Source organism: Lutjanus erythropterus, chromosome 13, assembly GCF_056507025.1.
Source record: "Lutjanus erythropterus isolate fLutEry1 chromosome 13, fLutEry1.hap2, whole genome shotgun sequence".
In the NCBI taxonomy this organism is placed as follows: Eukaryota; Metazoa; Chordata; class Actinopteri; order Lutjaniformes; family Lutjanidae; genus Lutjanus; species Lutjanus erythropterus.
In genome coordinates this window covers 27,706,049-27,721,157 of record NC_139329.1, presented here as the reverse complement: position 1 = coordinate 27,721,157, position 15,109 = coordinate 27,706,049, and the positions used below count along the sequence as shown (strand labels likewise).

The 15,109-nt window shown below is 39.3% G+C and overlaps 1 protein-coding gene across 1 annotated transcript; it reads right to left on the bottom strand.

The window, feature by feature from the left end:
• Nucleotides 1-44: 44 nt before the first annotated feature.
• On the bottom strand, nt 45-13,763 carry ttc23 (tetratricopeptide repeat domain 23). The gene is made up of 11 exons (XM_084734776.1): nt 13,560-13,763; nt 11,876-12,041; nt 11,386-11,509; nt 10,818-10,974; nt 10,598-10,721; nt 4,672-4,845; nt 4,401-4,506; nt 3,764-3,891; nt 2,782-2,931; nt 1,056-1,138; nt 45-923 (listed from the first exon to the last, which is right to left on the bottom strand). Exons 1-11 carry the CDS (start codon nt 13,610-13,612, stop codon nt 809-811), a joined length of 1,380 nt encoding a protein of 459 aa, XP_084590902.1. The 5' UTR covers nt 13,613-13,763; the 3' UTR covers nt 45-808.
• Nucleotides 13,764-15,109: the final 1,346 nt, after the last annotated feature.

The following is a 15,109-nucleotide window of genomic DNA, read 5'->3' as shown; positions in this document are numbered from 1 at the left end:
ACTCATTTACAAACTGCAGTAATTCAAACAAAGATAGTATAACATCAGTGCACTTAAATTGTGGTTTAATAAGTAATCTTATCTTATGTTACTGTATATGTAAGTACACAGTGTAATCTGGATACCATGTGCCATTTCATAGTGTAAAAAAATGTGTACATCAGCAAACAGAAAATCTATTGATGTGAAAAGAATGTTTGTGTTTGTGACCATTGATAACCCAACATCATTGCTTTTATTGACAAAATGATTTCTGTTGAACACATGGCATTACTGCCTTGGTTAAAAAGGTGCCAGCCCTTGGAAAATGATTCATACCTTAACATAATTAAAACCTATTGTGGATATATTTTCTGAGTCTGAGTATTTATTCAAAACTAACTTATTCCACATAATGCACAGAATTACATAAATCATGTACAACTCCAATTTCAATAATTAAGATGTTGTATAAAACATATAAAAACAGAATACAATGATTTGTCAAAACTTTTCAACCTAAATTAACTGAATATGGTACAATACCATAATATTTAATTTTCAAACCGATAAACTTTATCATTTGTAAATATACATTGTGATTCAAAAAGTTGGGACAGGGGCATGTTTACCACTAAACTACATCACCTTTTCATTTAACAACACTCAGTGTTTGGGAATTGAGCACATCAACTGTTGAAGTTTTGAAAGTTAAAAAGCTCATTTTCAACTTTGGTAGCTGCCTATATTATTTTGCAGATATATACACCTCTTTAGATCTTGGTCCAAATTTACAAGGTTATTTTAGTGACAAATAAAAAATATACATTCATGAGTCAGACACAGAGTTTCCATCATTGCCACTGGATGGTACAACTGAAAATGTGTGAGGTTTTGTTTTCCTTCTACCTTGCCTCAGTTGTCTCTCAGCCACCTCTGGTGCCCTGCAAAACATACGGTACATGGTTACATTACTGAAACACGAGCTGAATTCTTACACTTCCTGTTTCAACACATCTTTTCCTCTACTTTAATCACACTAGTAAATTAAATCAGCTATCCTCATGCAGATTTACCGGGCCAACATGTCCACAGCTTTTTGTGTAGCTTTTGTCTTCTTGTGTTGAGGACCGTACAACAGACTCTGGATCTCCAGGCACTAAAATAAAAAAAACAAACAAAAAACCTTAATGACAGCAGAGTGAGTGGTCAGTGGAAGATGAGAGGTGCGACTCATACTCAAGAGGGAAATAAACACTTCCTAGCAACATGTGAAAGCACTAACGTCCCAAAATAACCACTGTGGCTGTCCAAGGTTTAGATAACACCTGTGCTGACCTGTCGGGAGTGTCAGGTCAACAAGGGGGATTCACTAGATTTATTACTAGAACTCCAAACCAACAACCCAGGAATCTGAGGTAGTTAACCGATTTAAGAAGCAATTTGAGTCACTTTCCACTCCACATTTAGTTTGGTCCAATCAAATGAGAGGAATGAGTGATGAAAATATTGGATAACAAAATCCGTCAAAATCCAACTTTTAACCAAAAACAGATGCAATATGATTACACATTGTGCGCGCGCACACAGTGATGTAACAGACGTGATAAAAGCCTCCCTGCAATTTCTGCAGTCATCATGAGTAACAAGACATGAAAAGAACTTTGTTAAAGTTGGGAGAGAGGGAGCGAAAAGTTTCCCTCTTCACCGGGGAAAGTGAAACACTCTACTCTGGAACAGATCCATCTGGCCCCTTGGATGTTTTCACTGTTGCTAAGGTTGATGTAATGGAAGGCCTTTTTTTTTCAGCAGCACTACAGAGGAAGAGGGAAATGTCAAGTGTATGTTTGTGTGTGTACCATTGTTCGCTATGTTTTTTTAGTGGACATGTACTGTATCCACTGTATGAGGCAGTTTTCCTCTGGAAAAACAAAAATTACTCAGAGTACAGGTGGTGTCATGATGACAGGAAACGAATGTTCTCACATATCTACTCTGTGTCAGTGGAAAGGTTACTAGTGGGACGTGGTGTAGAGAGAGTGAGCCCTGATGTACCCTGTCAGTGCAGAGGGGGACTCAGGCCCCCTCTGCCAAAACAAAACAACATAGCAACCACCAGGCTCCTTCACTTACAGGCATGTCATTACTAGTATGAAGAAACCCCCGTTTTCTGGTGTATTTTAGTTAGTTTGACGGCAGCAGCCCTGAGCTCATGCAGCAAACATGTGCAGCCATAGTGAATGTGGAAAAACAAAACACACATTACATAAGAAATTAATTAAGAAGTAAGAGCTGGAGAAACATGATAAAAATTAACTAAAATGCTGATGTTTATTCAATGCATGTGCTCTGAAAGACATGCGAAAGTCATTTGTGTTTCAAAGGACATATTGGCATGCCACACTAATTGGGGTCAGTGTCCCTTTAATTGACAGCAGTTAGCAAACTGCCAGTCTTTCCAAAGTTGTGTGGCCCATCTGTCAGGCTCCATCCAGGCTGAGGAAACACAAAGTCACTGTATGTGACATTTTACACCAGGGAGGACGGCTCTGCACACTGCACCCTTCCAAGATTAGCATGCGACTCTGATAGCGCTGAGCTTTAGGGACAGTGGTGGAAATAGCTCATCTCAATGTGACAGGGCCTCTTTGTGTATATTTTGAACACGACTCTCACTGGTGTGGATGGACACGCCCACTGACTTGTGGCCTTTTATTAAATCCTCACAAATACTTTGGCAGCACTTTTCACATCTACTCTGCCCAGCACCTATAATAGCATTAGTTGTGTTGTTTGTGTTACCTTTGTCATGGTCCTGTATGCCTGCTTCATCCTGCCCTCAGTCATCTCCACACTTCCTATCAGCTGAAGGGTGTCTGCTACCTCAGCACTCAGGTCACCAAATGTAGATCTCTTTGTGTCGACAGAAGCTCTCTGGATCTCCACACATCTCTGCAGTGGTACATTGAAAACAGCTAAATCATTTCTTGCCATCAGTGGTGAGAGCCACACCTTGTTAAGCAGGTGGAATAAATCCCCTGATGATCACAAACTCTGAGGGTGTTTCCATGGTGCTGCTCTCTGAACATATGCGGGGAGTGAAATTTAAAAATTGCATGAGCGCAAATATGAGGTGTCTTATGATTCTCTTTGCCTGGAGGAAATCACATTTCACACTGTTCTTTTTACAGATGTGCATGTTTGTAAGTAGGGCTGTGTGATATGACCAAATCTAATATCCCAATACAGGTCATTTCATATCCACATAATGATGCAAATCACAATCTAGCACATTTTCTGTACATTTAATGTTAATAACATATTTACATAGTTATTAAATATTAACATACAGAAAAAATAAAGGTAAATAGAATACACTCAAAAGTACAGTTTTCTGCTCCCTGTCAGACTTTTCATATCCAAACCACCTCCACACATAAGAATAGACCCTCTTTAAGGTACAAGCTCTGTGTTTTGTCTGGGCTGGTTGAGGTCCATCTTTCGATTTTAAACTGTGTCACATCTCCTCTCCTCCATATTTGTTTGTTTTGCCTTCATCCAGATTTCCTGCCTGCATCTGTACTGTGCAGAAGAATACTAAGCATCGTCCAAATGATGAAACATTGCCATAAAGAGTATGATTTATGATGCAACAAAATAAAAAACTGTCCATAATATGATATGACAGACAATTTTCTATTGTCGCATGATATATACTGTCATACCACGCAGTGTGTGTGTGTGTGTGTGTGTGTGTGTGTGTGTGTGTGTGTGTGTGTGTAACCTCTTGCTGGCCATTGAAGAGGAGGTATCGACAGAAATCATCCTGAGCAGAGAGAAATGCTGGATCCTCTGAACCTGCCGAGTTTTTGTATGCACTCAGACTCTGCTCAAAGTATTGACCTGCAGAGTCTACACAAAAAACACACGAAGATGCATGTTGAGTTAAATTACAGCGATAAACTATAAAATTACTGAAAACATGTACTGTTACCTTTTTTTTGGTAGATTACTCTGCCCAAACTCTTCTAAACTGAATAATAACAATGTTCATGTGGGTGTGTGGACTGTACAGGGTTAAGTGCTGTGGATTGAAAATGTAACAAAGGCTCAACCAACAAAGGATGCAGGTGCTGGCGGGGAGGAGAGAGTGTGCCACTCTTGTGCAGCCCAAGCAGGGGCTGTCACATATGGTTCATGTAGCTACAATGGAGCATACATTTGCTATGAGATACTGACATGGGTGAATCATACTAACATGACTGAACTTGGACATGTCTTCAATAAGGCTATTATAAGTCTGGTTTCCATAACGCCATCTTAAAGAATTTCACATATAGGAAGACAAAGGGAGATTCAAAACCGTATTAACCCCTTATGCGTCTCGCTCAGTCCCGGCCTGCGCCTGGGAATAAACTCACCATTGTGATGGGGCTCTGCTGCAGCAGAGAGGATGAGGGCAAGGCTGTGGGAGATCTGAGCCCCCTCCAGCTCCTCTGGGCCATGACTCATAGCAATGGCATGAGCCTAGCAGAAACACCCACATGAAATAAGACAGATCACATATCGCCAAATAAGAGGTGTGGGAACATTACCTAACAACAAAGTCTGGCACTGTGTCAAGAAGCTTTCATGTGTTTCTATACATTGGATAACAGTTGTGTATGATGTGCAAGTGATATGCCCCCTTGCCTTGGAGAGATGCTCTATAGCTCCATCCAAATGACCTTTGTCCTGTTCGATAGCGGCCATGTCCCTATAGACAGTGCACGTCTTCTCTGGCTGACCGCAGTCCGTCAACAGTTGCAGAGACTTCTCACACTGGCTTAATGCCTCTTCTGGTCTGTTCTGTCGCTTATAGACCCTATAGAGTAGAAAGGACATTTATATAGACAGCCTGTAAAGAGACGGAAACACAAGCAAAGACAGTGACCAGCTCAGCCTGCTATATAAGGCAGCAGGGCAGTCTAATTATCAAGTAATTTGTCTGTAACCCTGTGTTTGAAAACAGTTGCCCTGCTGAAGTGTACTTGAGAAATTCAAAAAAATCAAAAAGGCCATCAAATAACACTCATTATTAAGAGCACAGTATATTCTCATAAGCCTGTTACTTCATTACTATAAGCCTGTTTTATATCACCTAAGTAACTGCTTGGTCTTTAGCCAAACCCAAACCCAACAAAGTGGTGAAGGCTGCAGCTGAAGTCTGGTGTACTACAGACTATAATAGGGAAAGTCTCCACATTGCCCTGATAACTGTTCGTGGTTGCATCCTTTCACTCTGAATGTCTCCTCTGGGACTTAAAGTTTTGCTGCCCTTAACCCCCGTCTCTTTAACTAGAGCCTCTCAGACTCTGACAAATAACTCCTGCAGTGTGTTCAAACTCATTCTGAGGTGTCTAAAGTAGGGGACCAAAGCAAAGCTGAAGATCTAAGCTCTATTAGAATTTGTCACCCATCTGTATGTGCTCTTCCTACTAAGTAGAGCCCGACCAATACCAGACTTTTCAGGCCGATAACTATATTAGGGAGTTAAAAAGTTCCAATATTGATATATTAGCTGAAATGGCAGGGTAGGGCTGTGAATTAGCAAGAACCTGGTGAAAAGATATATATCACGGTACAGTACACTTTATACAGTATATGGGTTATAATATACTGCAATTACAGATAGATCACAACACTGCTATGCCATGAATCTTTGCATGCATCAAAAATATACAAAATATATTACAGTGTTTTGAGAGTAGATACAGTATCACAAAACATATTATCACTATCCTCAACTGTATCGATACATTCTTTCAACTCTATTGCAGCGATCCCTCAAATGTGGTTAACACTTTTGATAAAGATATGTAATAGAGGCAGGATTTATTGTCCAAAACGGCATCAGAAACAGTAAACTGTCACTGGTGTTTATAATTATTATAAATTACTAAAACTAAAAGAATGGCACGTGATCCTTTATCTAACTAAAGTTTGTGAAAGAAAGAATCTATGGCCCTGACCATGGCTCTGAAATATCAGTACCCCAACTGTGCTGTGCATTACATTGACCATGGTGCTGGAGACTTGAATTAAGAAAGAGAAACTTTGATTAAGAAAAGGGATCAAGTATAATATTGATGTTGTCTATAAAACTAAAAGAATGTAAAAAAAAAAAAAACGCAAACAATTCTTATTTGACAACCTTTAGACTGATACTGATATAGACCAGTATAGTCATGACGACCAATAGTGGCCTAAAACATCAGGTGGATGATATATCTGTCTGGCTTTACACACAACACTGTTTTGTCCATTTCAAAAATACAGTCACATCCTGTCTTATTGTACTATGACACTGCTTGTGCTTCTACAGAGCAATACAGTGGGACAGTGGAGAGAGCGGAGGACACGATGGCTGCATCAACCACTGCAAGGATCCGGAATCCATCAAGCTACTCTGCAAACAGCTTCAACCCATCTAATGGACTCTAAATTTAATTCAGTGCTCCAGTCAAGGGGGCGGCCTCTCTCAGAGGACACAACACTCCCTTCTGTACAATCTCTAGATACACTGCTGTCACAAAGCAGTACAGGAAACCCCTTTTCACAAATCCGTCCTCCCACATCCACACTGTATAAAACACATCTTTCTGTGGTTACTTGAACAATTAATTTACCCACAGATTTAAGGTTTTATCCAACACGCCTCCCAGTATCATCAGTAGGTGCATTATGTTTCAGCCTGTGTGGGAACCAAAAGCCTAAGCTTGACAGTATTATGTCAATCTCACATCCTAGGAACCAAATTAATCTGGCTATTCTTGGTTCTGTGGTTAAATTACAGCAGCACAGGTTAGAAAAACATTGCTCATTTCTTTGAATTTTCCCATGATTCCAAGATTATCCTAGCATGCGATGATGGATACAAGCAGTGCCCCGCCCATAGGTTTCGTGGGGCACACACTTCAGGTCCTTTTAGGGCAGCAGCTTTGGCTGAAGCAGAGCTACATTCCTGCATGGCTTGAGTCCTGCCATTCTGCCTGCATGGACGGACGGAGACAATACCCCTCTATCCTCTCATTCACTCCACATCCATACGCACTTCCTGGCAGAACGGTAATATGCCACATCCCACTGAAATCTACTAAGAGGCCACAGGGCAGGGAATTAATATAATTAAGGATTTGTACATGTGTTGCCAAGCAAGCCACACAGCTCTCTTTTGTAAACGTTTCCAGAACATAGTTGACGTAAGTTTGCTCTGGGCTTTCACTCGGAAAATGATACAGTAAAGCCAAGCCAAAGTGAAAACAGAGGGACAAAAACACAACAGCTTGTTCCAGCAAATCCGTGTGGTGCTTTAAACTGATGGCACGCAGACTGGGGTTTTTATTGTGTGCCTCAGGTAGATATGGGTAAGAATATTAAACTACCTGTTCAGTCCTGGGTAGTGATTCTCAATCATGGCCATTTACAACAAAATCCCTGTTGGTTTTATTTCAGCCAATTAATCAGAGACTATTTTACATCTGGAATAAGAGCTTCCTTTTTGGAAGGAATCGAGCAGATTCTGGATCTCAGACATAAAAATACCACTACTATTTGGCATACAGTAGCTATATTATGTATTTAAACTACGTCTGTGAATCCAGTCAATAGCCTATACAACTAGAAGACTGTACATAGTTATGTGCAGGCAGCAAGTGATGAAGCACCTACTGCAATCCCGGCAAAACTGTCAGCTGCCAATTTTTTATATATGGTATAGTAGGGTTACTATACATCTCTTATCTAGATTTATGCAAAGCTCAGAATAAAAATCAGTTCAGAATTAAGCGAGTTACAGTTGTTTTGTTGTGAAGTATGCATCTTTCATTTGTTTACTAGCAGACATTGAATGCGCCATTAAGACAACTGCGCAGAAAAAAATACAGCAGCAGCCAATGTAGTCAAGATGGTGGGGTTTTATTCATCTCGAATCATGCCTAACTTGAGTTGCTGATGACTTGTGGCCCCAACTGACCAGCCAATAACTATAATAACTATATCAACAGTTGATATTAAATAGAGCAGCCAATAAAATAGCTTTTTCAAGGTCAAAAAATGGGAATCGCTGCAACCACAAGAGGTCGCTGACAATATAGTCATAAATGTGCACAAAACATATTAAGCTGATGCTTCCAGTAGCATGCATGATTGGCTACGGACAAGCTCCAGAACCATTAGTCAGTCACACACCCAACCGATTGCATGATCTCCACCAGACGTAAGGAGCACTGATTTTTGCAATAGCACAAACTCAGGAAACTATTTGCACAAAGCTTTGCTAAACAGAGTGCATTTCAATTAATATGATGCATGATAATTGAGTTAAGTGTGGAGAAATATTTGATCATTTATAAAATACACTCTTAAAATCTTTAATTAGATAACATCTGTCATCCAAAGTGTTGATTTATGATGGCAGTTGCAAAGAGGCAAACAAATTAAATCATCTTAGCAGCCACGGCCAAGACACACACAATTAATTTAGATCTAACAGTAAATCTTCCTTAAATAACGGATCCCATCTGGCTGATTATAAGTGCACACACCTTGAGAGTGAATCTAGAGCTGAGCAGAATGTTTGGACCAGGATCTATAAGAGAGCTGAGCTTGGGTTATTGTTTCAGGCTTTGGTGGGAACATTCCCCTCCATCACAACAGTGTTGACTGACAGAGCTTTTAGAAGCATGCCAAATTCTTAGTCATCACCTAACAAAAGAGATTTAGCAAGCTTACACACCAGCCAGAGTCTGCACATTTTTTCAATTACACACATCATGTCAACAAACTCTGACTCTCTGAAACGGACCAAGATGGCATCATTTACACATTCCTGTGAATGGAGCTCACCTCAGCTGCTGATCAGGCTTGTTTACTGTAGATGCTGCAGGACTGCAAAGTCCAAGATTTAAAAGCTAAAACTTACCTGGAAGAGTGCTTATATGCTAATTTGTAAGACTCAAAAGGTTGCTCTCACTAAAACTGAGACAAAACTATTTTACACAGAATTGTCATGGGTATGCATTTTCACTTTTTCTAAGTTTTACACTTCTATAAAGCTTATATCATGGATCATACACACAGTAATAATACGGGCCTTAGGACAGAGCTTACACCTTATGTATTTTGTATAATCTAAAGATATGTCAAACAGCAGTATTAGACTGGTTTGGTCCAGTTGTTGAGTGCCTATCAAATAACATAATCATGATCTCATAGGCATCCAGGAATTAAGAAATAAGCAAGCAAAACCCCTGCTCTAATCTATAAAATATCAACATTTAAAGTTAGCGTAAACTATCTACTGAGTCAAAATGCATATAATGAAAACGAGCCTGGCAGTTCACATTACAAGGATTAACGGGATCCATATTAACATAAAGACATTAGTAGGATGACCTCAGCCCAGGTAAGACTATGATACACTACACATTTCCTGGTTGTGCTTCTAATTTCACCCACAGTGATCTCAGCTATGACAAGTAGCTGCTATTTATTTATGTTGCCAGGCCACACACTTCCCAGACTATCAGTATCTTCTGCACTTGATGTCTGTGCTCAGTGTCTCCACCATGATCCGCAAAGTCTTTAATCTTTTCCTGAGCCTTGGGACGTCTGCTGTCAATACCACCAATGGGTTACAAATGCACATGTAAATTGGTACACAGACGCAAATCAATAATATGGAAATGGTCCTTGCTGTGAAGTAAACAAAGCCGCTGACATTTAACAGAGAAATAAAGGGCTTTTACAGTCTCTGAAGGAGTAAACCAGACTGTAAAAGCAAAATCCAAGTGTGGCGTGAGGTGAGGGGCGTCAATAATTAAGGAAGCAGAAAAAGAAAAAAGGCAAAAAAGCAAAGTATGAATAAAAGGGAGAAAAGGCTTTTAAACGGAGGAAACCTGCCCTCTCCCATGTATGCCCCTACTTGAGCAGTGAGTGGGTGAGCGGACGTGCAGAAACCCCACCCAGCAGGTCTGTAAGCATCATTACAAAACACCCACACTGACTGCTGAGTGGACTGGACAACAGCAGGGGAAATTCCTGATTTGTTAAGTTGTTGTCCATAAAAGAACATGGAATAATGGTGTTTTGACCAGCAAAACTTAGTCAGCAAAAAACCCTCATCTCTAAAATCCATGAGCACAGTTGGTTTTATGCAAATGTGCAGGAATCTATTGCCACCTTGTGGCCAAACTTGAATGTAAGGTTTGCTGTATGTGCAATTGGGAGAGTTACAGAAAAACAAAAGTTATATAGTTATAACAGTCGATAAAAATGTCAAATCATCCAGGCAATACTCTGAATCCCCTCTGAAAAGACCTGACCTGACCTAACTGGAAATAGGGCCAAGTTATTTGGCTCAGCATGAACATGATACTATAAGAGTCACAGGAAATAAATAGAGCAAATCACCTGATTACTGGGCAGCGAACAGAGTAGCAACTGGTATTACGTGTTATTGGTGGCAAATGTTGCATTAAGGCTTCCAATCTACTGTTCATATTTTTCTCTTTTCAATTTTGACTACAAATTCATCTGCTGCTCTTAAAAAAAGTCTAAAAATAACACACAAAGATTTGGATAAACCAGTGGAGATTTCCAGCTCAGTCTTTATCTTCTCTTCCTGGCTGATGCCACACCGTTGATGAAGATCCTCAACAACTTGTTCTGCCTCCAGAAAAGACGACTCCGCCTCCTCAAGAGTTGAAAACAATCAAGGACTTATACACTGTGTTAATTGAGTTCATATTTCTGTTCGACCCCATAAATTAATGTAAAACATAACATGGAAAGGATATTTGGCTGTAAGCAGTGAAGCACCTCCCTGTGTGAGGTGTACGCTCAGGAGACACGTGAGAATCTCAAGCTTTTCTTCCCTGCAGGAGGAGACGGAGGAGCAGAAGGGCAGCAGCTCTCTAGCCACGGCCGAGTGCTCCTGGGCCTGCGGTCCCCAGCCTGAGGGAATTAAGAGACAACCACTGAGTGGACATTAAACAGCATGCAAACTCAAAATCTGAACATCGTCTTAAAAATCCTTCCATTACCTGGCCGTTATTAAAGCAAAGTAACAACACAAAAATGCAGGAGACAAATCACTATAAAGCTTTGGGAGCTATATGAATAGATCACCATGTATCACATTTACAATACTTTCATCATTTTATTTTTTTATTGTAAAATGAAGCCTTCATCATGGGTAAGAAGAGTTCAAATAGTAGGCGTATGAAGTGTAGGTGCATCCCTCATAAGACTGCAAAATGGTTTGTGAATCTGTCTTAAGTGATTTTTTTTGTTTTTTAAGAATTAATCTCATAATCTGTAGTTAAGATTCGCAGAGTTCTCACAGTGTCATGTTTACAAACTTACCTTTGAACTGGAAATATGCTTTAGCCAGTCTGGCATGGGCCTGGGCTAGTTTCAGATGTCCCTCCCCATAAACCAGTCTGGTCAGAGCCACACAACGCACTAGGTCCTGGAGGCAAGCATCAAACTGAGCAGAGACAGGAAATGATTATCAGGAACGCTTTTTTTTCCTTCACATACAAAATGAATCACCTACAAATTTAATTATCAATTGACTGTTTTAGCTATTTATCCAGCAAAAATAGCAAGCAATCACTGGTCCCAGATTCTTCGATTTGAGTTTTCATATCATTGTAAACTGAGTAACTTTGGGTTTTGGCCTCTTCAGGATAAAGACATTATTTTTTTTAATAATAATAATAGTAGTGTGCATACACTGCATTATATAAAGCTGACAAAAACCAACACATACTCTGAGCACAACCAACTGTAAAATACTAACAGTTACTATATAGTTAGGTAAATTTATCACCGCATCCTATTCTGTACCAACCTCTTGGTTATCTTCATGAGCCTGAGCTCGGCTGTCGAAGTGTCTGAGCTTTTCTTCAGGTGGCATCATAATAAATTCCTTCTTTGTATATCCTGTTTGTGAGGGACTCAGCACATCTGAGTTACAGGGAGGAGATGCATTCACGGCCCCGTTGGTGCTTCCCATGCTGTCAAACAAGAACATTTATGAACACATCTGAGGAAAACACTTTTTCAGCTTCTTAGTATCTGAAATGCAAGCTAATTTCTGAAAACTTGTAAAGCAGACCTTATAGATATATTTGGGACACAGCTAACGCCAGTGGTGAAAATTAACTAAGTACATTTAGTCAGCACTGTACTCAGCTACAAATTCAAGTTACTTGTACTCCACTTGAGTATTTCCATTTCATGCAACTTCATACTTCTATTCCTCAACATTGGGGAGGCAAATTTTTGTCTGACAACTTAACTTACTGATTAATTTTCAAGTTACAATTTTTCACATCCTTACTGTCCAATGAAAACCATATGTCCAAATTTGTGATTTTGAATTTTTCTGATAAACTGATGGATTAATTGTTGCTTTAAGGCAGTGGTGCCCAACCCTGGTCCTAAGGGACCCCGTCCTGCATGTTTTAGATGTTTCTCTGCTCCAACACACCTGATTCAAATGATCAGGTTGCTGTCAGGCCTTTGCAGAGGCTTGATGATGAGCTAATCATTTGAATCAGGTGTGCTGGAGCAGGGAAACATCTAAAACATGCAGGACAGGGGTCCCTGAGGACCAGGGTTGGGCACCACTGCTTTCAGGGTTTAGGAAATGCTTTTTCTTATCAATCTACATAAACTATTTAAAGAAAACAACATCAGATTAGCTGGAAAATGTATTGTCACAAACAGCTGTTTTTCTGAATCATGAAAACTTTTAGAGATACATGATTGTCTCAGGACAGCAATGCTGCAGACATGATGATCTTTTAGAATGTGATGCATTGCGGTGGAATAAACTGCACAACAGTGTAGGAATTTGTTAAAATTGGCAAAGTATAAACATCTACAGCAGTAAACTGTAACATACACATTAATGCAGCAGTAACTTTAATCCAAAATGTAGTATACAATAGTAAAACACTTACAGGGACCATTTTACTGCAGAATGAATACATTTACTTTTTTACTTGCAGTAACGTAGCCTATGTTTTGCTGATAACTAGTGCTGCAACTAACAATTATTTTCATAGTCGATTAATTGGTTAATTTTTTTCTCGATTAAAAGTTCTTTTGTTTTAAAATGTCAGAAAAAATGTGGAAAATGTCGATTAGTGTTTCCCAGAGCCTAAGATGTCTTTAAATGTCTTGTTTTGTCCACAAGATATTCAGTTTACTGTTACAGAGGAATAAAGAAAATATACCCATTTAAGAAGATGTAGTCAGATCATTTAAACTTTTTCCTTAAAAAATTAAGCAAAGCGCTTATTCGATTATCAAAATGGTTGGTAATCGCTTCATCATATAATTGTCGCAGGATTTTACTAATAACTTGAGTAAAGGATCTGAATACTTCTTCCAGCACTGGTCAACGCCAACATATAAATTAACAAATATTACTCTAAACATCTGCTGGGTGTGCAAAGTGCCATCAACATCCACAGTGACTGATTCACGGATTAAATTAAAATGTTAGTACAGAAGAAATCACTTACTCAGACTCGGAAGAATTGGGTCGCGTTTTTGTCAGTGCGTGATCATCAGCCATTTTTAAACTATCAGTGTGATAAGTATGAGATTTTACCGTGTTATCCAGTCTGTGGGTGTAAATAACGTCAACCGCGCCATCCACGGTTTGTTTTTGTTACCGTGGTTCCGCGTGCTACACTGTAGCACAGTAGCTCGCGTGAGCCAACTGACGCCGCAGTGTTTCAGTGTTTCATTGGTAAAAATGTAACGACTGTGCTTGAAAAAGCCGACAACACACCATCTAACGCGACAGCCTGAAATTCAACCCTGAAAACATGTCGCTTAGTGGAGCAGGTCTCCTCGTGAGCCGCTGTTGTCGGACTGAACTATCCATCAGTGGAGACGCTTTTCCTGAAGATACACACGAGCACCTAGAGGAAGTGAGGTGCGTTCAAGAACCGCGCTGTTCATCAAATTACCTAATAGATGCCTTTCATTCGTTTCACAGTGTGACTTTCTAATAAAACAAGTATATAGACAATAGACACGTTTTATAACCACTTTCATATGCTTTGATGATTCTTAGTGATATTTTTATACTCTACAACTTTTTTCACCGTTTGAGCCGTTCAGTTACCAAAATCTGTCACAGATGCATGTTTATTTCAGAAATATCTATAACATCAGTGTTTGTGTTGTCTGCTAAATTGGCAAATGAAAGAGATTTGTATGTAAGAAACATTTACACGCATTGTGAAAAATCATAAAACACAACAACTAGGCTTTCAAGCATGAATGCAAAGTTTTGGGTGAGTTATTACCTTTTGCAGACATGCAATAGAGTTGTGATGTGCACATTACAGTTTTAGAGAATGTGGTTAAGAAAAGTGTACGTTTTTTTGTTTTGTTTTGTTTTGTTGTTTTTGTTTTTTTTGCTTTTGTGCTGAACTGATGCTTTACATAATTCTGTTTTTATACTGCTATCATTGATATTAGTCATTATTGCCTGACGTTATGTTTTTTTAGAATTAAAAACAAACCTATAAATATTCTTAAAAGAGAGGGAATAGATGAACAGAGCAATATCATTTGTCAAAATCTTTTTAAATTGTACTTTTTTAGTGCGATTTTTGGTCAGTTTAGATCCATAAAGAATGCAGACAATTTGTGTCCAGCAGCTTAGCTTGGTCTAAATCTGGCATTACTCATTAAGAGTATTGTAAAATTATTGTAAGAACCCTGAACATGTTTTGAACGTCCTGTATGAGTTGCAGTATTCTAATTTCTCCACAAGATGTCAGTATAGTAATACAAGAGTAGTGGTCCCAGCTCTACTGCAGGTCACACAGTTGTACTCAAGGGAGGATTATAACATTGTTGTGCTCTTTTATGAAGTGATGGCTTGGATCGTGGCCTCTCCAAAGGTCATACACACTTCAAAGTGTTAAACTGGCAATACATAAACTTCAGGGCTCATCCAAACTGCGTCATCAGCATTTATCAGACCATTTATTTCATGTTTTCTCAGACCTCTGAGGATGTTACTTATTTTTAGTTAACCATTATTCTGTCGCCT

Coding starts and splice junctions, on each gene's coding strand:
- ttc23 (XM_084734776.1), bottom strand. CDS start 13,612: ATGGCTGATGATCACGCACTGACAAAAACGCGACCCAATTCTTCCGAG. Junction 12,042..13,559: donor CCCAATTCTTCCGAGTCTGA/GTAAGTGATTTC, acceptor CTTGTTTGACAG/CATGGGAAGCACCAACGGGG. Junction 11,510..11,875: donor CTCATGAAGATAACCAAGAG/GTTGGTACAGAA, acceptor GTCTCTGCTCAG/TTTGATGCTTGCCTCCAGGA.